Source organism: Hypanus sabinus, chromosome 4, assembly GCF_030144855.1.
Source record: "Hypanus sabinus isolate sHypSab1 chromosome 4, sHypSab1.hap1, whole genome shotgun sequence".
NCBI classification, from domain to species: Eukaryota; Metazoa; Chordata; class Chondrichthyes; order Myliobatiformes; family Dasyatidae; genus Hypanus; species Hypanus sabinus.
This window is the reverse complement of record NC_082709.1, coordinates 15,003,343-15,025,412: the sequence shown is the minus strand read 5'-3', so window position 1 is coordinate 15,025,412 and position 22,070 is coordinate 15,003,343. Positions and strand designations below refer to the sequence as shown.

The following is a 22,070-nucleotide window of genomic DNA, read 5'->3' as shown; positions in this document are numbered from 1 at the left end:
GAAGAATTGGATCAGCCCATGATTGAATGGCGGAGCAGAGCCGATAGGCTGAATGGTCTACTTCTGTTCCTATATCTTATGGTGTAAATCCAGATAACCATCTTCACACTCTATGACACCACTTATTTTCATTGCAATGTGATGTGGAGGAACATCACCTTACATTCCCGCTGGGTACCCTCCATTCCGATTGCATGAATAATGATTTCTCCTTCCAGTGAACAAATTTTCCCCCACCCCCATCTTCCTTTATTCCCCATTCTGACCTTTCACTTCTCTCCCACCTATTACTTTTCCCCTGGGTCCCCTCCTCCTTCTCTTTCTCCTATTGTCCACACTCGTCTCCTATCAGATTCTTTCTTCTCCAGCCCTTAACTTTTCCCACCCACCTGGCTTCACCTTTCATCTTCCAGCTAGCTTCTTTCCCCTCCACACCACCTTTTTGTTCAGGCATCTTTCCCTTTCCTTCTCATTCCCGAAGAAGCATCTCGGCCCAAAAAGCTGACATTTTACCCTTTTCCATGGATGCTGCCTGGCCTGCTGAGTTCCTCCAGAGTTTTGTGTAACTAGAATAAACCCAGAATAATTTACAGGGGTAAAACACTTTCCACTGGACAACTATGATATACACGTGACCATACTTTCACACTTTGAAGATTTAAGCCAACAAAATGGAATAAATTATCCAGTTTATACACTATAATACCAATCACCATTTCATCTATCAATGGAGAGGTGAAGGTGATCTGTATTAGCTTTATACAAATACCTAAAAGACATAAGGAATCTTCTAGTTCTTCCCTGCTGAGTTAACTCTTGGATTGAATGATCAACAACAGTGTCAAATCTAGGAATCAAATACGTAGTAATTGATTATCACGCCTTACGGACAACTACACTATCCATAAGGTCGCCATGACTGGACGATGAGTCGATGGCACTCAACAATAACAACAGAGATAGAATGCACGGCCAGTCCAGTGTACTATTGGCATGAAAGTTGTTTCCCATTCAGAATCCAGAATTTACACATTTTGCACATCTGCAGAGGTAGATCTCAAATTCTGGAAGGAACCTCGAGCAACACACAACAGCAGGTCAGGCAGGACCTCGGGAGGAAATGGACAACTGACAGTTCAGGTTGACACCCTTTCACCTGGAGGTAAATGCCAGGAGGTCTTTGCAGAGTTGCAGGCATTTTCGCAAAAATAAAATTTTCGAGTTGTTTGGGCTCTGTGATTCCCATTCTCACTCCCAGCATTCCAAAAATGACCTAAACAGCTCAAGTCAGAGTGTGGGGAAATACTCTCAAGGTTGCCTGAATGAGTGCAGTTTCAACAACACTCCAAAAAGTCAACGCCATCCCGGACACAGTTGCTCACTTGGCTGGTACCCTATCCCACACCTTAAACATTCATTCTGCTCACCACTGCGCATAGTTGCTGCAGTATGTTCTATTTATTAAAATGTACCACATTTATTTTCTCAAACACTACATAGATTCACAAAGGTGGTTATTGAATTTAGAGGAATACCCTTTGGCCAACAATGTACTGACCAATATAAACTGACTCCATGATCAATCTAACCCTTCCCTCCTATTTTTTCTTATAACCATCTAAGAGTCTTATAAATGTCCCTATTGTATCACCTTCTCCCATCACTGCTGGGCAGTGTATTCTAAACACCCACAACCTCGATGTAAAATATAAATGTCTCTTCTATCTCCCTGAAACTTTCCTCTGCTCACCTTAAATGAATGTCCTCTGGTATTGACTACTGCCATTCTGGGAAAAAGGTGCTGATTTTCCACTCTATCAATGCCTCCCATCATCCTATATTCCTCTATCAAGGCACCTCTCTTCCTCCGTCACTCCAAACAGAAAAGCCCTAGCCCGCTCATCTGCTCCTCACAAGACATATTCTCTAATCCAGATAACTTCCAGGTAAACTCTTCTCCGCCCTCATTAGAGCTGCCCCATCCTTCCTTGAAATGAAGTGAACAGAACCAAGCAGAGTACTCTTAGCATCAGCAACATTATTAAGTCAAGAATTTATCACCACCGACTCCAGCAGTTTGTAACAGGCTAGCTTAAGAGCAAGAGAGATAGGGTGAGTGAGAAAGAGAGGCAGTGGGTGGGGGAGAGGGGGAAGAGGGAGGGGGAAGGGGGATGGGGAAGGGGGATGGGGAAGGGGGATGGGGAAGGGGGATGGGGAAGGGGGATGGGGAAGGGGGATGGGGAAGGGGGATGGGGAAGAGGGATGGGGAAGAGGGATGGGGAAGAGGGATGGGGAAGAGGGATGGGGAAGAGGGATGGGGAAGAGGGATGGGGAAGAGGGATGGGGAAGAGGGATGGGGAAGAGGGATGGGGAAGAGGGATGGGGAAGAGGGATGGGGAAGAGGGATGGGGAAGAGGGATGGGGAAGAGGGATGGGGAAGAGGGATGGGGAAGAGGGATGGGGAAGAGGGATGGGGAAGAGGGATGGGGAAGAGGGATGGGGAAGAGGGATGGGGAAGAGGGATGGGGAAGAGGGATGGGGAAGAGGGATGGGGAAGAGGGATGGGGAAGAGGGATGGGGAAGAGGGATGGGGAAGAGGGAGGAGGAAGAGGGAGGGGGAAGAGGGAGGGGGAAGAGGGAGGGGGAAGAGGGAGGGGGAAGAGGGAGGGGGAAGAGGGAGGGGGAAGAGGGAGGGGGAAGAGGGAGGGGGAAGAGGGAGGGGGAAGAGGGAGGGGGAAGAGGGAGGGGGAAGAGGGAGGGGGAAGAGGGAGGGGGAAGAGGGAGGGGGAAGAGGGAGGGGGAAGAGGGAGGGGAAGAGGGAGGGGAAGAGGGAGGGGAAGAGGGAGGGGAAGAGGGAGGGGAAGAGGGAGGGGAAGAGGGAGGGGAAGAGGGAGGGGAGGAGAGAGGGGGAGAGTAGAGGGGGTAGAGGGAGTAGGTAGAGGGAGGGGGTAGAGGGAAAGGGTGGAAGAGAGATAGTGGGAGGGAGAGAACGAAAGAGGAAGAACAAGAAAAGAAAATAGGAGAAAGGGAGGGAGAGAGAGAAAGAGAAAATGAGAGAGGGAAAGTGAGAGGGTGTGAGAAAAAGAGTGAGATAAAGAGAAAGGGGGGATCCTCTCTCGAGGATGTTAGATAAAAATTAAGTAAAAATAAACAGACCAATATATACACACACACGTGATCAGGATTTATTACAAAAATGTTAACTGATTTTGAATTTGATTTTTCAATAACTATTTAGGCATGCAAAGTTTTTAACTTATTGAAGAAGAATAAGATTACCTGCCTGTAAGGAGAAAGGCTTTGGCCAGAATAGGAATTATGAAAACATCCAAATTGGGTTTATTTAATATTCCAGCAATTTTATGTGCCTGGTGTCCTTAAAAATCAAAAGAAATACGGTAAGACTTCCAGGAAATTTACATAAGCAACAGTGAGTCAGTATGCTATCGTCATCAGTAATAACAGTGATTACTATACGTACCATATTCAATAGATTCAGCAAGTTGTCCGACACAGAGCTTTATTTCTGAAAGTGCACATACTAAACGACCAATTGCCAACACTCCATCCCGGTTTTTGTTAAGAGTTAAACACTTCTGTAGAACTACAATTTGCACTTTAGTGCTCTTCTCTCTCAAACCCATTAACTGATAACAGCGGAAAGCATCTATATAGGCATTAATTATCTATGGAATACAAATGAACAAAAACTGATCAGTAAAGTGGGATTGGAGTTTCTACAAAGTTGCATCGTTTTTATTTAGCACAACCCAACCATAAATTGTTATCAGTGCTGAATGGATTTTATGGTATGGGTCAAGGTCTTGCACACTGGCTTCAAAATAGAATGAATTTCAAAAGAAGAATAAATGTATTGATACCACTAAAAATGTATTTAAGAAATTCCAATGAGTGAATTTAAAAATTTTAATGAGCTAGCTTAAAAACATTGCCTTGGAAGAAGGCCTTCTGTATCAACCACCTGTTCATCAGCTGAGTTCATCATGGTTGTGCATTAGCTGTAACCCCACCTGCAAGCCTTTGGTGAGGTTTCAAGAATTCTTTTCAGTTAGAAGAACATAAAAAGAACAAAAATACAAGCAGGAGTAGGATATTCAGCTCCTCATACCCATTTCCCCCACTTTATCAGATCAAGGCTAATCTTTTACCTCAGGAGCACACTCCCAACTAATCCCATATATCTCAGTTCACTTAATATCCAAGCACATTTATGTGAATAATTTTATATAAATAGTAACACTCCCAAAGCCTTTTAATGATTTTTCTTTATCCGTGGCTCTGCATACTTTTTAAAACACCTTTCTAGCAACTTAAAATCATTATTATTTAGAGAGTGCACTAACATCATGATGAAAAATGTTAGGACTTTTTCCCTTAAACCGAATTTCAGTTTTTTTAATTAATTTTCACCAGGTTATAATTTAAATGCAAGGAGGAAATTTTTAAAGCAGTTTTTTTTCTTGAAATTATCTTTTAAAATGATTTCTGTAGGAGTAGCGATGCCAGATTCAGCTTTTAATGATATGTAAATACGTTTTTTTGGAAACTCAGAAGGAAGTAGAGAACATGTTTTAAAACGGAAACCATTTTGCTGAAAGAAAAATCTCTTGCAATAAGATCATTTCAGCTGCATTAAACAAACTTCATTTCTAAATAATTTATGGAATACTTTTCAAAGCCGTATTTTCAAATTTATTTTTAAATGCTGCTGATTGCACATATTGGCAGGTTTAATGTTCATGTAAATGAGTTTCAGTAGAAGTGAGAAATATCAGTTTTAAAAGCAGTGGATTTTTGGACGATTGTATCCCAAGTTTAAATTCCACTCGGTTTAAGTAATTAAACCATTAGAAATACAGGCTAAAGAATATTCTTTTAAATATACATTTCATTTGCTTTGTAAGTATAAACCATTACACTATAATTATAAAACTGTTGAAAATCGTATGTGACAATATGTGGATAAGTTAGTTCTGAGAAAGTTAGGATGGGTCCACATCCAAGAGGTTTCTGCCCATTTTTTTTTATTTTAATGGTTTTTCTGGATTCAGATCAGAGACAGCTCTGCTTTGGCTCACCTTTCATCAGCTCCCACATGCAAATTAGATGGATGTCATACGGTACCAGATGTCCCATCATTTGATCCCATGGAACATTTCCGTCAGCGTTACTTACAGCAGATAAACAAGGGATAACTTTGCCAGGAGCAGATCAGACAGGTGGAAGTGATCCACTTAAAGGGGCCCACTGGTTGGATTTCTTTTCTGTATCTGGAAAACCACTGACCTGAACTTAAAATGAACACTGTGACTTTGTGATTACCCATAGATTTTAGCCCCCAAATACATAAAGAGAATATTATGCCTTTATGTCATCCTGCTGTCTAAACAATCTAAATGGAGTAGAAGGTCCAAAGGAAGGATGAGTCTAACTAATTATTACCTTTAAAATTGAATCTATAAGCTTAGATGTAGCTAAATGAGATTTACAGGAAGATGTTGTTTCCTGCTTGGCATTGCTGCCTGCCACCCTCTAACAGTGCCCATAGGTCAACAAATTAAACCCCATCAACATGGACTTACTGAGAAATTTCAGACAGAATTTTCCCCCCTGTGTGCAGTCTCATAACATGAAGTAAGAAACTAAACAGCACTCAGAACGTCTTTGAAAATTAGCACAGGTCTAAGCTTTTATACTTTCCTCACTGCATTTACCATCTGGGGCAAGCTCCAGTTTTGCTAGCAACATTTTCCTGACCACATCATCAGCATTATAATATGTTCATGCCTCTTGGCGTTCATGAAGTTTCAAAGAGGATCAAAGGCAGAAAAAGTTCTTGGGACTTATCTCTGCTCCACCATTCGAGTAGGACCTTTGTTAATTTTTAACCTCAACAACACATTCCTGTACTGAGCCTCTATGAAACTCCGAAGATTCTCTACCCTATGGATGAGAAAATTTCTTCTTACCTCAGTTCCAAATTCAGAAGAATGAGGGGGTACATTAAAACCTATTGAACGTTGAAAGGCTTAGATAGAATGGATGTTTCTATGGTGGGAGAGTCCAATACCAGAGGACACATCCTCAGAATAGAGGGGTGTCCTTTTAGAATAGAGATGAGGAGGACTTTCTTTAGCCAGGGAGTGGTGAATCTGTGGAATTTGTTGCCACAGGCGGCTGTGGAGGTCAAGTCATTAAGTACATTTTAAGCAGAGGTTGATAGATTCTTGATTAGTCAGGGCATGAAGTGATATGGGGAGAAGGCAGGAGATTGGGGCTTGGAGGAAATATGGATCAGCCCTGATGAAATGGCAGATCAGACTAGATGGACTAAATGGCCTAATACTACCTCCAATATCTTATGGTCTTGTTTTCACAAAGTTCCAATGACAATGTCAATAAAAAACTTCATCAGAAAGTAGAGAATATGACCTGCTGTGCAACCAGGAAATTGTTGCCACCATAATTTGCTGTTTGCCTTAAGATCATGGAGGAAAAGCCCTCCTTAACCTCTCTGGGAAATATGTTCCTGTTCTGCCTTCAATATGCTGCAGAGCAGAAAGCAAATTCTGGTTGGGACTTCATGACAACAAGCTGAGGTCTTGCTCCACTATCATCACTGGTTCCCCTGCAGTTCAGCTGTAGGGGTTGGGACTTTCTCTTTTGTTTTTAATACAGGGGATTAACAATATTTTGTAACAACTGATTGTACTGTCAGTAACAGTTCACATTCGGAGATCAGTCATATGTTATTGAAAAAATACACAATAATTAATTGTAATTAATATTTTAGCATATTGAGAAGCCCAACTTAACAGATGAAACTAACCTTAAATTCATTGTTATAATTTTCAGCACAGTTAATTTCCATTAATATCGTCAGTAATGCAGTCAATTTCCACTGAAAGTTCTTTTTAAGACAGAATGTCTGCCATAAATATGATAGGCAATGAATCTGCTGATAAACCACAGGCGAGATGTCATCACTGCAAAAAGAGGGCAAATAACAAATTCAAACATTACTAACAAGAAACGGAATGCATTGATCAGTTTGTTTTATTCTAATATTGTCAGTTATAGTAAAATTACCAATGAAAATGGATGACGGCGAGCACTCGGTAGACGCACTGTTTACATACGCGCAACCTTGCCTCGTCATTGCGCTGAGTATACGCACTTCAGTGCCTTCACCTGTATTTTCTCAGAATGGGTCCTCAACCAAACTGATGTGCTTGGGATGGCTTTATAAAGCCATAAGATATTCATTAATGATGTTATTTACAATCCTGCCATATAGTCTGAAGTATGAGAAGTCATGCTTATGTACCCAGAAAAACCAAGACCAAATTGGTCTTGGCATTTCTCCGACATACAAATTCTAAATAGTTGCATGCTTCCAATTACTTAGAATCCAAAATTTCAAAGTAAATTATTATCAAAGCATGCATGTCATATAGAATTCTCAGATTCATCCTCCCACAGAGAGCCACAAAACATTAAAAAAAAAGCAATTGTGCAAATGGAAAAAAATGAGCAAAAAACAGAATATAAAACACCAAATCACAAGATTATAAGAAGAGTCCAGTCATAGTCATTCCAGCTCACTTCAGCCTAACCCAGCACCGTATCTTATCTGTAGACTGCAGGTCCAGTCTGCCCTGGTCAAACCTGCACAAAAATATACCAAAACAACGACCTACCAGAAACTCATCTTAACGTGAACCCGCAATCCACATCGGTTAAAACCTGTGCTAGGCCCAGGACGTCGGCACCACTGGGTGAGAGGGGGAGGTGGAATCCATTCATAAGCATACACCCTCCTCCAGCAGGAATAGATAAAAGTGCACAAGTGCCTGATGGTCACATGACCTCCTCTTTAGTGCGCCCAAAAAAATCTTTGTGCTTTATTAGGTTAATACCTCATTTATACAAGGAATAATTAATAATTTGAAATACATATTTACAGAAGAATCAATGCCTAATGTAGTTGTAACTTCTCCATAATGAGAACTGCCATTCTTGGGTGCAAGTTATTTACTTATTGGCTTTCAGGACCTTCCACAGGTAGCATCCTCCAGTGTGAAGAGCAAGAGTTAAGAACTTCAGCATGAGCCGCCTGGCTAATAGCTGTAGTTCTGACAACACACACAAAATGCAGGTGGAACACAGCAGGCCAGGCAGCATTGATAAGGAGAAGCACTATCGACGTTTCGGCCCGAGACCCTTCGTCAGGACTAACTGAAAAAGATAGTAAGAGATTTGAAAGTAGGAGGTGGGGGTGGGGATCCAAAATGATAGAAGATGACGGGGGGGGGGGGTGAAGCTAAAAGCTGGAAAGTTGATTGGCAAAAGGGATACACAGCTGGAGAAGGGAAAGGATCATGGGACAGGAGGCCTAGGGAGAAAGAAAGGGGGTTGGGAGCACCAGAGGGAGATGGAGAACAGGCAAGGAGTGATTGTGAGAGGGACAGAGAGAGAAAAAAGGTGGGGGGGGGGGGTGGAAGATAAAAATAAATATATATAAATAAATAAGGGATGGGGTAAGGAGGGGAGGAGGGGTATTAACGGAAGTTAGAGAAATCAATGCTGATGCCATCAGGTTGGAGACTACCCAGATGGAATATCAGGTGTTGTTCCTCCAACCTGAGTGTGGCTTCATCTTGACAGTAGAGGAGGCCATGGATAGACATATCAGAATGGGAATGGGACATGGAATTAAAATGCATGGCCACTGGGAGATCCTGCTTTCTCTGGCGGACAGAGTGTAGGTGTTCAACGAAATGGTCTCCCAGTCTGCATCGGGTCTCACCAATATATAGAAGACTGCACCAGGAGCACTGGACGCAGTATACCACACCAGCCAACTCACAGGTGAAGTGTCAACTCACCTGCAGGGACTGTCTGGGGCCCTGAATGGTGGTGAGGGAGGGAGTGTAATGGCAGGTATAGCACTTGTTCTGATATGTTCTTAGTCAACAAGGATATAATCATGCATGTTTTGACCTCTCAACAACTATGTTTCCTCTTCCAAATCTGGAAGAAGCATAGACCTCCCCTAGATGAACTGTGCCTTATCCAGCTTCTTCATTTCCAATACCAGCAAGTAATAGGGATGTCTCAAGAAAGGATATTGGGAATAGAAGTCTTACAACACATACAAAATACTCAAAAGTCCAGGCAGCATCTCTGGAAAAGAGTAAACAGTTGATATTTTGGGCTGAGATCCTTCATCAGGACTGGAAAGAAAGGGAAGGTGGGGGGGACGGTAGGAAGAAAGACAGGGTTGCAGATGATAGGTGAAACCGGGAGAGGGGGAAGGAGTAAAGATCTGGGAAGTTGATTGTTACCCTGAGCAGCTGCATCACTGCCTGGTTCGGAAATTGCACCGCCTCAGATCGTAAGACCCTGCAGTGGATAGTGAGGTCAGCTGAAGGGATCATCGGGGTCTCTCTTCTCACTATTACAGACATTTACACTACACGCTGCATCTGCAAGGCTAACAGCATTGTGAAGGACCCCACGCACCCCTCATACAAACTCTTGTCCCTCCTGCTGTCTGGGAAAAAGTACTGAAGCATTCGGGCTCTCACGACCAGACTCTGCAACAGTTTCTTCCTTCAAGCCATCAGACTCGTCAATACCCAGAGTCTAGTCTGACACCAACTTACACACACACACACACACACACACACACACACAAACTTCTGCTCATTTCTTTCTCAATTCCTGCTAAAACATTGTTTACATTTACATCATTTATTATTATATTATAATTTGCCCTTTACCGTGCCTATTGTCTCTTTTATGAATTATTATACTGCCTTGCACTGTTTTGTGCACTTTATGTAGTCCTGTGTAGGCCTGAAGTCTAATGTAGTTTTGTATTGTTTCACATAGTCTAGTATAGTTTTGTGTTGTTTCATGTAGCACCGTGGTCCTGGAGGAACGGTGTTTCATTTTTACTGTGTACTCTACCAGCAGTTATGGTTGAAATGACAATAAAAGCAACTTGACTTGACTTGAAAGAGATAAAGAGGCAACCTGATAGGAGAGGATAGAAGACCATGGAAGAAAGATAAGGGGTAGAAGTACCAGAGGGAGGTGGTAGGTGGGTAAGGAGATAAGGTGAAAGGGGGAAGCAGGAATGGGGAATGGTGAAGGGGGGGGCAAGTACTGGAAGTTCAAGAACTATCAAGCTCATGACTCATTTATCTTGCAACATAAGTCATCTTAAACAGCAAAAATAAAAATACAAATAAGCAATGAAAACCAAAAAAGACTTCTGAGGCTGCAATTCCAAAAGTTCTTTTTTGGAGCCAAGAGGACATGTCAGCAAGACTTCTCATGCTGCAGGCTATATGTTAGGATTGTAAATAACATCATTAATGAATGTAAACATTGCAGCTCGAGTGCAAACGGTGGGATTTCTGGGACAACAGCTTCAGCTTTTATATTGTGGTCAGTTACATGGGCTGTGAGTAAAAACATCTTTTACAGCATATTGCTATAATGTCCAGTGTGCACTTTAGAGAAGAGAAAATGTTTCTTTGGATATGAAGATGCAGGAAGAGAAAAGAACAAGTAATCCATAGCTTATTAGCTAGATAAATGCGTAAATGATTCACGGTAGTAAGGAGGCAAATAAACTTTTGAAAGAGGACAAAGACTACATCATCCTATCTTTGCAAGGAGGGCGTTGATTGGCTTATGAAATTGAACTAAACAAAATGACCAATTTCTTACGGTTCGTTGGAATAAGCATTGGGCATAACATTAGATAGCAGTGTTTACAAATCTCAACACATACGAAAGCAACCCTTAACTTATGGTTTAGTGTGATGATATTTATAGATATCTGTTGTCATTCCACTTATTCTAAAAAAAAGAATAATTGCATTAGTCAAACGAGATCACACATCACAATTCTGGGGCTGATATTCTTTGATCAGGTCACATACAGCAAGTTCAAACACTGATACTCTAGAAATAAAATTTAGTATGAGTAGGATAAAAATTATTGAAGCAGCAGGGATAACACCTTTCTGATGCCCCCCATCCCCAGGGGTTCAGATCATGTATAATTATCCATTCTTGCAAATTCAGGTAAATTCTTTTCCTTTAAGAATGAAGTTCTACCTTTTAAATAGTGACATACATTCCCCAAGGCTTCCAAGGCAAATGCCTTGCAATTATAGACAAGTGACATCAGACTCTCTAAATTTAATTTTGCTTTCCTGGTGATGTCACTAATAGTAAGGGCACTTCTTCAATTCAATCCCAAAATCAAACAGTTTATGCCAGGTGTGTCTTTGTTTCTTTGGATAATGATGTAATACTGAAAACATACCTTCCTGTTAATTTACTCTACCTCTCTTTCTTCGTTGAATGAAGTTAGTTTTATCAGTCCAATTTTTTCTTCAGTTTGGCAGATGTTGGGTACTTTGAGTTACTGCATGACATTAATCATCTCTGCGGGGCTTCAATCTCATGATGGATCTTGTAAATTATTTGGTCGAATTCCAGAGCAATTGTGAAAGTGGAAATTCTATCAATGAATATTCTACTACTGGTTAAGCTATTGTATTCTTCAAATATAAATGGAAATATTGAATAGCTTCCAAAGAGGACTGAGATTTGTATCTTGGGGCAGCATGGTAGCGCACAATACAGGTGACCCGGGTTCAATTCCCGCCATTGTTCATGCATCCTCACCATGACCATATGGATTTCCTTCCACAGTCCAAATAAGTACTCGTTGATAAGTTAATTGGTCATTTCAAATTGTCCTGTGTTTAAGCTGGGGTTAAATTGGAGGAATGCTGGTCGGTGTGGTAAATTCCGTGCTATATCGCAATAAATAAATAAATATTTGAAATTTACAAATGCACTTTCCCATTAATGTTCTCAGACCAGGAAAATAAAAGCACTAAACAAAAGATATTAAAATAATTCATACTTAGCAAAGTTTGATAACATATCTCTGTCACGTGGCCTCTTGGAATATTTGTATTTTTCGATAGCACATGTAATTATCTGTGCCATACAGAAATTTGGAAACTTCTTGTTCAGCAGCTTTAAGCCTTTCTTGAAAAGATTCTCAGCTTCATCCATATGACCAGTCTTAAATTGTACCTGAGACAGATCAATAAATCAATGAAAAGTGAACCAGCAAGTACAACTGAGTTAATTAACTAGCTAGATCATAGCTGAGACAGAAGCTACATATAACAAACTACCTGAATGCGTAAGATCATCTTCAAACAATATGATGACTGATGTTGGTTAAGAAAAGCATTACATATGATAGCATGAAAATTCCTGTTTTTATATGGATAAAGCTTTGAAGGGCTTTGAACCTTTGAAATCCCCCAGGAGGACTCCAACCTGGTCGTAGGGTTTGGAGGCTTGCTTGCCTCAATGACTCAGTGAGCTATGTTGGCTGGAGTCAGAGCTTTATGCTTAGAGTTACCTATGCCAAACAGGTCAAAGGGTAGAGGCCAGACAAAGAGAGGTCCACCCGTCCTCCAGGCTCAGCCCAGAGCTAACAACCTTGACTGGTAAAACAAAATTGCTACCGAAACTGCAGTGAGGAATCCTTCTACAGCTGAGTGCGACAGTATTCCCGAGTCTCCACCCGAGCCTTGCGAGGCTGACGGTAGTAAAAAACCAAGAGGAAGCTACTAGCATGACGAAGGAAGACCTAAACACTGCCAGAGATGGATGACTTTTATTGGCTCCCTAAACGCCAGTGCATTAACGGGCAGTAAGTACAACAGATAAATGCCATCTTGAGACAATAGGTGCAGAAGTAGACCATTCGGCCCCTCGAGTCTGCACCGCCATTCTGAGATCATGGCTGATCATTCACTATCAATACCCAGTCCCTGCCTTGTCCCCATATCCCTTGATTCCCCCATCCATCAGATATCTATCTAGCTCCTTCTTGAAAGCATCCAGAGAATTGGTCTCCACCGTCTTCCGAGGCAGTGCATTCCACACCTCCACAACTCTCTGGGAGAAGAAGCTCTTCCTCAACTCTGTTTTAAATAACTGACCTCTTATTCTCAATCCATGCCCTCTGGTACTGGAGAGTGTGTCAAGTCCCTCTAAATCAGGGGTTTCCAACCTGGGGTTCATTAACCCTTGCTGAATGGTATTGGTCCCATGGCATAAAAAAGGTTGGGAACCCCTGTTCTAAATAATGGCATTTCACATACTGTTACCAATATAGTGTTAGGTTAAGTTGTTCCCCCATCCTTGAACATTGACTTACAAAGCTGATGGTAAGAAGAGGAGGAGGTAGGAAAGAGAAGAAAGATTTGGGTAGGTGTTGTGGGGGAGCAATAAAGCAAACCAGCTAATTTACAGTAAAGTACGTACAAGCCGGCACAAAGAGACCATCGGCTTCACAGAAACCTGGCAATAACTTGTATGTGCATAGAACATACACAGATACATACACGTTATTCTGTCAACATTTGAGTCCTTGCAGGAAATTGTGGTTCTCAATATTTTACATGATATTTCTTAATACCCAAAGGCTTGATTATATGGCAAATTATTCACTGGGGAAGTAGTCTATGATCTTGCTACAGCTTTGTTCCGAACAGGGACTAAAGAGCTGAAGTGAGTGTGGCAGACCTGGACTTGACTGATTGTAGCATCGAAGACTCCTGGTAAAGATTAAGTCACTGAACCGTAGGGGAAAAAAAAACACAGCACTGGTTTTAGTCTTGCCTTGCACAAATGAAGAATATTGTTCTCAGAGTCACAGGATCGTAAAGTACAGCACAGAAATAGGCTCTTTGGTCCACCTAGTCCATGCCAAATCCCATCGACCTGCACTGGGGCCATAGTCCTTCATACTCCTTCCATTCATATATCTATCTAAACTTCCCTTAAACATTGAAATTGAGCTTGCATGCACCACTTGCGCTGGCAGCTCATTTCACACTGTCATGACCTTCTGAGTGAAGTATTTTCCCCTCATGTTCCCCCTAAACTTTTAACCGTTCACCTTAACCCATGACCTCTAGATGTAGTCCCACCCAACCTCAGTGGAAAATGCCTGCTTGCATTAACCCCATTTATATCCCTCATAATGTTGAATATCAAATCTCCCTCAATCTTCTATGCTCTCAGGAATAAAGTCGCTGCAACATCCAGTCCCGGCAACATCTTTGTAAATCATTGTTCCTTTGAATTTCTCTGCATCCAACCCACTTCAGCTGCTTCATCGATTAACCTTCTTTCCTTCACAAGGTTAGAAATGGCAGTGTATGCTGACAATTTCATCATTTTCAGTTTGACCCTCAGTTTCTCTGTAAACACAAAATCCCATGTCTGCATGAGCTACCATCAGGGAGGTGGCATAGGAGCCTGAAAGCACACACTCAAAGACTCAGGAATAGCTTCTTGCCCTCTGCCATCAGATACATGAATGGACATTGAACCCTTGAACAATTCCTCACTACCATTTCCTTTCTTTCTCTCTTTTACACTGCTTACTTAATTTGACTAACACTCGTACTCTTCTCACTATAATTTACAATTTTATGTATTGCTTTGTACTGCTGCCACAAAACAACAGATTTCACACATATTCCCATGATATTAAACCTGATTCTGATTAATCTTGGAATCCTCAATCATGAAAAGTGACAAGGCCAATAGGTAATGTAAACAGAACACTTCCAATTATAGGGTCCTCTCTGAGGCACATACCAACATGTGGCCGAAATATTTGAATTTCACACTCAACAATACTTGGGAAATCTTTCACCCAAAGGAGCGCAGTCATCCAAAAAAGTGGCTTCTTCCTGAGAGTAACCAGGATTGAGCTATAAATTCTGGTCTTCTCAGCAATCCTTGCACATTGCGAGTCAATAAAGAGCTCCTGAATTTCGGCAGAACCACAAAAAGGCAAACATTTTAATCACTCCTGAAGTTCCACCAATAACACAATAAGGAACCTGGCGAACTTTGATACAAATTCCAAATGACTGTACACAATATATAATATACAGAAATAAAATTGTTTCTCTTACCTCTCCTTTGAGAATATATACACAGGCTCGTTCAAAGGAACAAATCTTAACATCTTTTGTAGTGTCGGCGTATTCAAAGGGTGGTTTGCCTTTCTGCAATAGACTAAGCATATTTTCAGCTTGTGTTATGTAAGACAGAGCCTGTAATGAGAGACATGCAAATCAATGTTAGTATCCAACACTTCAGTCGTACATCCTTGTATGCTGTTTAGGCTGATAGATTTCTTTATTTTTACGAATTATTTTTGCAATTGCACAATTACGACAGATTCTGGAACCTGTCCTAAGCATGATTTCTGAAAGCAGTTGATCTCAGTCACCCAGTTTTGATGTGCATTTTTTGCTAAATGCTACTGTATTTTTACTTTATTTTGTTCAGAACCACTTTTCGTATTAAGGAGAGCTTAAATTGCACAATTCTCTGCTTAACTACGTGCATGCATAATCCGTAAATATGATTTTAAGATTATACCCTTTGGAATTAATCACTCCTTACTCCCACAGATTGTGTGTGGGAACAGGAATAAAACTATCCTTCATGCCAATGGCAGATCTACTGGAAATGGCCATAGTACCACCATCCTGAAAAATACTGTTTTCCAATGCACTTCCTGGATTTTAGGCGTAGCTTATGGGCACTGCAGGATATTGGGCATGGGAAATCTCATACCTCTCCCTTTCTTGCACTACTTACTTTCCTAGCTTTCGTTGATTTCAAAATTTAATTATTTCCTTGTAATATTTTGTATGAAACCAGTGAATCAATAGAACATCAATTTTCAACAATTCAAAGCACAACAGATGTACTCAAATATGGGCCAGCAGATTGAGAAAATTATATCCATTATCTTACTGTATACTATGCAAGTTTTCTTTACAGCATGCAATTACATGTGCTAAGCCAAACGTGTAAACAAATAAAAAATGCACAAATCTTCAATGCATAGAGAATTAATTTGTGTTTTTTAAAGCTTTACGTTTGCTTGCAATACAACCAAATGAGTAGTTAGTGATGTTGACTGGGGAAACTTGCACAGTACGAATGCCAAATATGGAAACAGAGATGAAAGTGTGAGATTTGGGAGGATCATAGACAGAATTAGCTGACTTGGCTGTTTTTCATATATGTGACTTCAGATCTAATATTGAAGGTAATGCTAACAATTCAGAGGCACATCCATAACTTTCAAAAATGATGAAGCATATGTTATAAAAATCTGGCCATTTATAATTTCCACTGCTTACATTGGACAATTACATTAACATCAAGGAGAGCTTTTCCTCTTTTTGTTTGTTTCCTCTCTCCAGGTCTTAACATTGTTTTTAAGATTGTTAAGGTTTTGGGGGCTGGAGTTTTCACCTGAAGCATTGGATTAGATAACAGATTTATTGATAAGCAATTTGATTTTTACTGCCATTGAACAAGCTTTACCACAACCAATTTGCATTAATTGATCAGGAAAGCAAATGACCACGAGATCCAGGAGAAAGTGGAATTAGAGTCAACTCTTGCTTGGTGGCAGTTAAGCAAAAAGGGGTAGTGACTGCAAGTTCCAGCAAACAGTAGGCTCCTTGCATCTAGAAAATTACATCACTATTGGTAGAATGGTATACAAGTAGTTCGGATATTGAGGAATGCAAAAAAAAAATGGAATGCATGGTGGGTTTTAAACTAGAGTTGCGGGGGGGGGGGGGGGGATACAGAGTGCCGGGACAGTTAGTGGAGATGTTGTGGAGGCAGATATTGGTAACATTTGAGACAAAGTTAGGAATCAAAAGGTTGAGCATGGTGCGATTAATGTCCTGAGCTGCATATATCCTTGTATGTGCACAGGTACTTGGCAATTAAAGTCTGATTCTGATTCTGATTCTGAAGTATCGTAGGAAATGTGGATAATAGAGCTGAAGAAAAGGTAGTTGGTTTACAAACAGAGCCAATGTGTAGTGAGAAGAGGCTGTTGAAAATGCACAATTGCAGTAAACAGGATACCTTGCAACATAAAAGGCAGACATAGTCGAAAAGGGTGAATACAGGATAAGTTATTTTATTTGATTGCGGGCATTCTATGGAATAAGGTAGATGAAATTCCAGCACAGTTGCAGTTTAGCAGGCATGATACTGTAACCACAAAGTACACTGCAGATGCTGTGGTCAAAGCAACACGTTCAACACACTGGAGGAGCTCAGCAGGTCAGGCAGCATCCGTGGAAATGAGCAATTAATGTTTCAGGCCGAGACCCTTCGTCGGGACTGATATTGTAACCATCATTGAATCATGGCTGAGGGAAGATTATAGCCGGGAGCTCAATATCCAAGGATACACATTGCATTGAAAAGACAGGCAGGAGGGCAGAGGGGGCAGTGTTGCTCTGTTGGTAAAAAACAAAATCAAATCATTAGAAAGAGGTGACCTAGAGTTGGGAGATATTGAATCATTATGGATACAGCTGAGGAACCGCACAGGTAAAACGATGGGAATTTCAGGTGTCCCCCACTTTACGAATGTTCGCTTTATGCCACTTCGCTTTTACAAAAGACCTACATTAGTAACCTGTTTTCGCATTACAAAGAGGATTTTCACTTTTATGAAAATTTTTCCCAAATAAATTAATGGTTCTTCAGTTTATGCCATTTTGGCTTAAGAAAGGTTTCATAGGAACACTCTGCCTTTGTAAAGCGGAGGGACACCTGTATATACAGACACTCAAACTGTGGCAAGGATGTGGCCTACAAATTACAACTGGAGATAGAAAATGCATTCCAAATGAGCAAAGTTACAATAGTCATGGGGTCTTCAAAATGCAGGTAGATTGGGAAAATCAGGTTGGTGCTGGATTCCAGGAGGGGGAATTTCTAGAGTGCCTACAAGATGGCTTTTTAGAGCAGCTCATGGTTGAGCCCACTATGGGCTCAGCAATTCTGGATTGGGTGTTGTGCAATGAAAGAGTTGATTAGAGAGCTTAAGGTAAAAGAACCCTTTGGAGAAAATGATTATAATACGATCAAAATTAACCCTGAACTTTGAGAAGGAGAAGCTAAGGTCAGATGTATCAGTATTGCAGTGGAGTAGAAAGGGAATTACAGAGGCATGAGAGAGGAGCTGGGCAGAATAAGCTGGAAAAGAACACCGGCAGAGATGACAGCACAGCAGCGATGGCTGGAATTTCTGGAAGCAATTTGGAAGGCACAGGATACATACATAGCAAAGAGGAGGAAGTGTTCTAAAAGAAAGATGACACAATCGTGGTTAACAAGAGAAGTCAAAGCCAAAGAGAGGATATATAATACAGCAAAAATTAGTGGGAAGTTAGAGGATTGGGAAGCTTCTAAAAACCAGCAGAAGTCAACTACTGAAGTCATTAAGCAAGGATAGAATATGAAAGTTGGCTAGCCAATATTAAAGAAGCAACTAAAAGCTTTTGCAGATACATAAAGTGTAAAAGTGAGGCAAGAGTGCGTATCGGACTGCTGGAAAACGTTGCTGGAGAGGTAGTAATGGGGGAGAACAGAATGGTGAATGCACTGAATGAGTATTTTGCATCAGTCTTCACTGTGAAAGACACTAGCAGAATGCTGGAAGTTCCAGGTGTCGGGGGCATGAACTGTGGGAAGTTACCATAACCAGAAAGAAGGCTCTTGGGAAACTGAAAGGTCAAAGATGGGCAGGTCTCTTGGACCAGATGGTGTACACCCCAGGGCTCTGAAAGAGGTGGCTGAAGAGATTGTGGAGGTACTAGTCACGATCTTTCAAGAATCATTGGATTCTGGAAATGGTTCCAGAAGACTGGAAAATTGCAAATATCACTCCATTCTTCAAGAAGGGAGAGAGGCAGAAGAAAGGAAACTGTAGGCCAGTTAGTCTGACCTCAGTGGTTGGAAGATGCTGGAGTCAATTACTAAAGATGAGGTCTCAGGGTATTTGAAGGCACATGATAAAATAGACTATAGTTAGCATGGTTCCTCAAGGGAAAATCTTGCCTGACAAATCTGTTGGAATTCTTTCAAGCAATAATCAGGATAGACAAAGGGAGATTTGCTGATGTTGTGCACTTGGATTTTCAGAAGGCCTTTGACAAGGTGCTATACAAGGCTGTTTAACAAGCTACAAGCCCAGGAAAGATTCTAGCATGGATAAAACAGTGGCTGATTGGCAGAAGGCAAAGAGTGTGAATAAAAGGAGCCTTTTCTGGTTGGCTGCCAGTGACGTCGGTGACTAATGATGTTCTACAAGGGTCTGTGTTGGGACTGATTCTTTTTACGCTACATGTCAGTGATTTGGAAGATGGAATTAATAGCTTTATTGCAAAGTTTGCAGATGATATGAAGATAGGTGCAGAGGCAGGTAGCTTTGAGGAAGTGTAGAGGCTACAAAAGTACTTAGATTAGGAGAATGGGCAAAGAAATGGCAGATGAAATATAGTGTCAGGAAGTGTATGGTCATGCAGTTTGATAGAAGAAATGAAAGGGTTGACTATTTTCCAAATGGAGAAAAAATACAAGAAGCTGAATTGGGAGACCTCGTGCAAGATTCCAGCCTAGTGCAAGTTGAGTCTGTGGTGAAGAAGGCAAATGCAATATTATCATTAATTTCAAAAGGAATGGAATATAAAAGCAATAATGTAATGTTGAGACTTTATAATGACCGGTGAGACCTTAATTGAGTATCATGTGCAGTTTTTGGCCCCTTATCTTAGAAAGGTACATTAGTGAAATCAGGGACTCTGAAGCGAAGGTTCCAGAGTTTGAATCCAGTTGGGCCACTCCCAGACACGCTTTCCATCTGTGCCGGGTTGAGCATCGAGCTCGCAACTCGGCCTTGTAAAAACAACCTGTGCTGTGAGAAGAACGTGGGGGACCACTCACAGAATCTTTCCTCCAAGACAACCACTTTGAAAATAGTGGTCGCAGAGGCTCTGGCAGAGTATGGCACAAAAGAAAAAAATCTTAGAAAGGATGTGCTGAAACTGGACAGGGTTCAAAGTAGGTTCACGAAAATGATTCCAGGATTGAGTGACTTGTCATATGAAGTATGTTTGATCGTTTTGGACCTGTATTAACTAGAATTCAGAAGAATGATGGGTGACCTCTGAAACCTATCAAATGATGAAAGGCCTTGATAGAGTGGATGTGGAGATGATGCTTCCTCTGGTGGGAGAGTCTAAGATCAGAGGGACAGCCTCAAAATAGAGGGATGTCCTTTTAGAATGGAGTTGAGGATGAATTTCTTGAGCCTGGAAGGGGTGAATCTGTGGAATTCTTTGGCACAGAAAGCCTTGGAGGCCAGGTCTTTATGTATATTCAAGCTGAAGGTTGACAGATTCTTGATTGTTCAGGGCATGAAGGGATACGAGGTAAAGGCAGGAGACTGGGACTGAAAGGGAAGTTGAATCAGCCATGAGGAAATGGGCTAATTCTGCTCCTGTATCTTATGGTCTTAAGGTCCAAATGAAGCATATTGGTATAATTGCTCAGAGATTCCCCAGAGGTAGCAGGATAATCAGCTAAATCATTAAGGTGTACCAGATACAATCCTTTATTGAAAAATGCCTGGAATATTAGACCAGGCAGGTTCTAGTTGAATTAAGACATAGAAGCAGGATTGGGCTACTCAGTTCATCAGGTCTGCTTTGACATTCCATCAAGGTTGATTTATTATCCCCCTCAACCCCATTTTCCTGCCTTCTCCCCATAACCTTTGATGCCCTGAGTAATCAAGAATCCATCAACCTCTATAAATAAATTCAATGATTTGGACTCCACAGCCATCTGTACCAACGATTTCCACAGCCTCTGGCTAAAGAAAATCCTTCTCAGCTGTTCAAAGTGGACAACCCTCTATTCTGAAGCTGTGCCCACTAGTCCTAGATTGACCCACTAAAGGGAACCTCCTCTCCACCTCCACTCTATCTAAGCCTTTCAATATTTGATACGTTTCAATGAAGTTCCCCCTTATTCTTCTAAACACCTGCGCGTACAGCACCAGAGCCATCAAATGCTCCTCATACGTTAATCATATCATTCTTAGAATAATTGTTGTAAACCTCCTCTAGACCCTCTCCAATGCTAGCTCGTCTTTTACTAGATAAGGGGCCCAAAACTGCTCACAATACTCCAAGTGGGGTCCGACCAATGCCCTTTAAAGCCACAGCATTACATTCTTGGTCTTATATTCTACTCTTCTTGAAATGCATGCTAATATTGTATTTGCCTGACACAATCTTAAAGTTAAACTTTACTGGAACTTGCATTCACTACGAGGATTCCCAGGTCCATTTGCACATCTGATTTTTGAATTTTCTCCCCATCTATAAAATATTTTCTAAATGGTGAGAAAATTCCTTCTACCAAACTACATGACATACATTTCCCTACACTACAGTATATTCCAACTGCCACTTCTTTGCCCATTCTGCCAATATGTCCAAGTCCCTTTACAATCTCCTTGCTTCCTCAACACCATCAGCCACTCCAACTATTATCTGCAAACGTGGCCACAAAGCCATCAATTCTGTCATCCATTTAACGTAAGAAGAAGTGGTCCCAGGGGGACGTCACGTGATGACGTAGGATCGAGACGTGGAAATCCAGCTCTCCCGTAAAAAAACAGTAAAATAATGTTTAAGTGAAGAAAAGTTAGTAAACACTTTTTAAAAATTACTTATAAACTACTCAGGTTTGTCTTAAGATACGTCTGCTAAACAGAAGCAGAAGAAAACTGCTACTTTGATCACAACACAAGTTGGAAAAGAATCAAGGCCCACCACCATGAAAGAGCCTCGGGCTCAAGTGCATTTTCCCTTCGGCGATACAGAACAGGAAACTGCGGCAACGTCAACCGTTTCTAAAAAAAAAGAGCAACAGGAATTGCGCATGCGTGAAGGAAGGGGCATGTGCAAACACGAGCAACCCAAACTACAAATCCCAGGAGTGAATATGAGGTGGAATCAGATTCTCTGGATAAATCAGATGAAGATGAAGAGACAAATAAAGAAGAGCAACAG

At 41.2% G+C, this 22,070-nt stretch overlaps 1 protein-coding gene across 1 annotated transcript in view; it reads right to left on the bottom strand.

The window, feature by feature from the left end:
* The window catches only part of LOC132392511 (adenylate cyclase type 10-like), a 133,170-nt gene that overhangs the window by 18,837 nt on the left and 92,263 nt on the right, over positions 1-22,070 (bottom strand). Inside the window, exons 24-28 of the mRNA XM_059966463.1 lie at positions 15,069-15,209; positions 11,978-12,153; positions 6,851-7,007; positions 3,482-3,686; positions 3,280-3,376 (exon numbers count right to left, since the gene is read on the bottom strand). Coding sequence (XP_059822446.1) covers positions 3,280-3,376; positions 3,482-3,686; positions 6,851-7,007; positions 11,978-12,153; positions 15,069-15,209 — 776 coding nt within the window. The remainder of the gene's footprint in view (positions 1-3,279; positions 3,377-3,481; positions 3,687-6,850; positions 7,008-11,977; positions 12,154-15,068; positions 15,210-22,070) is intronic.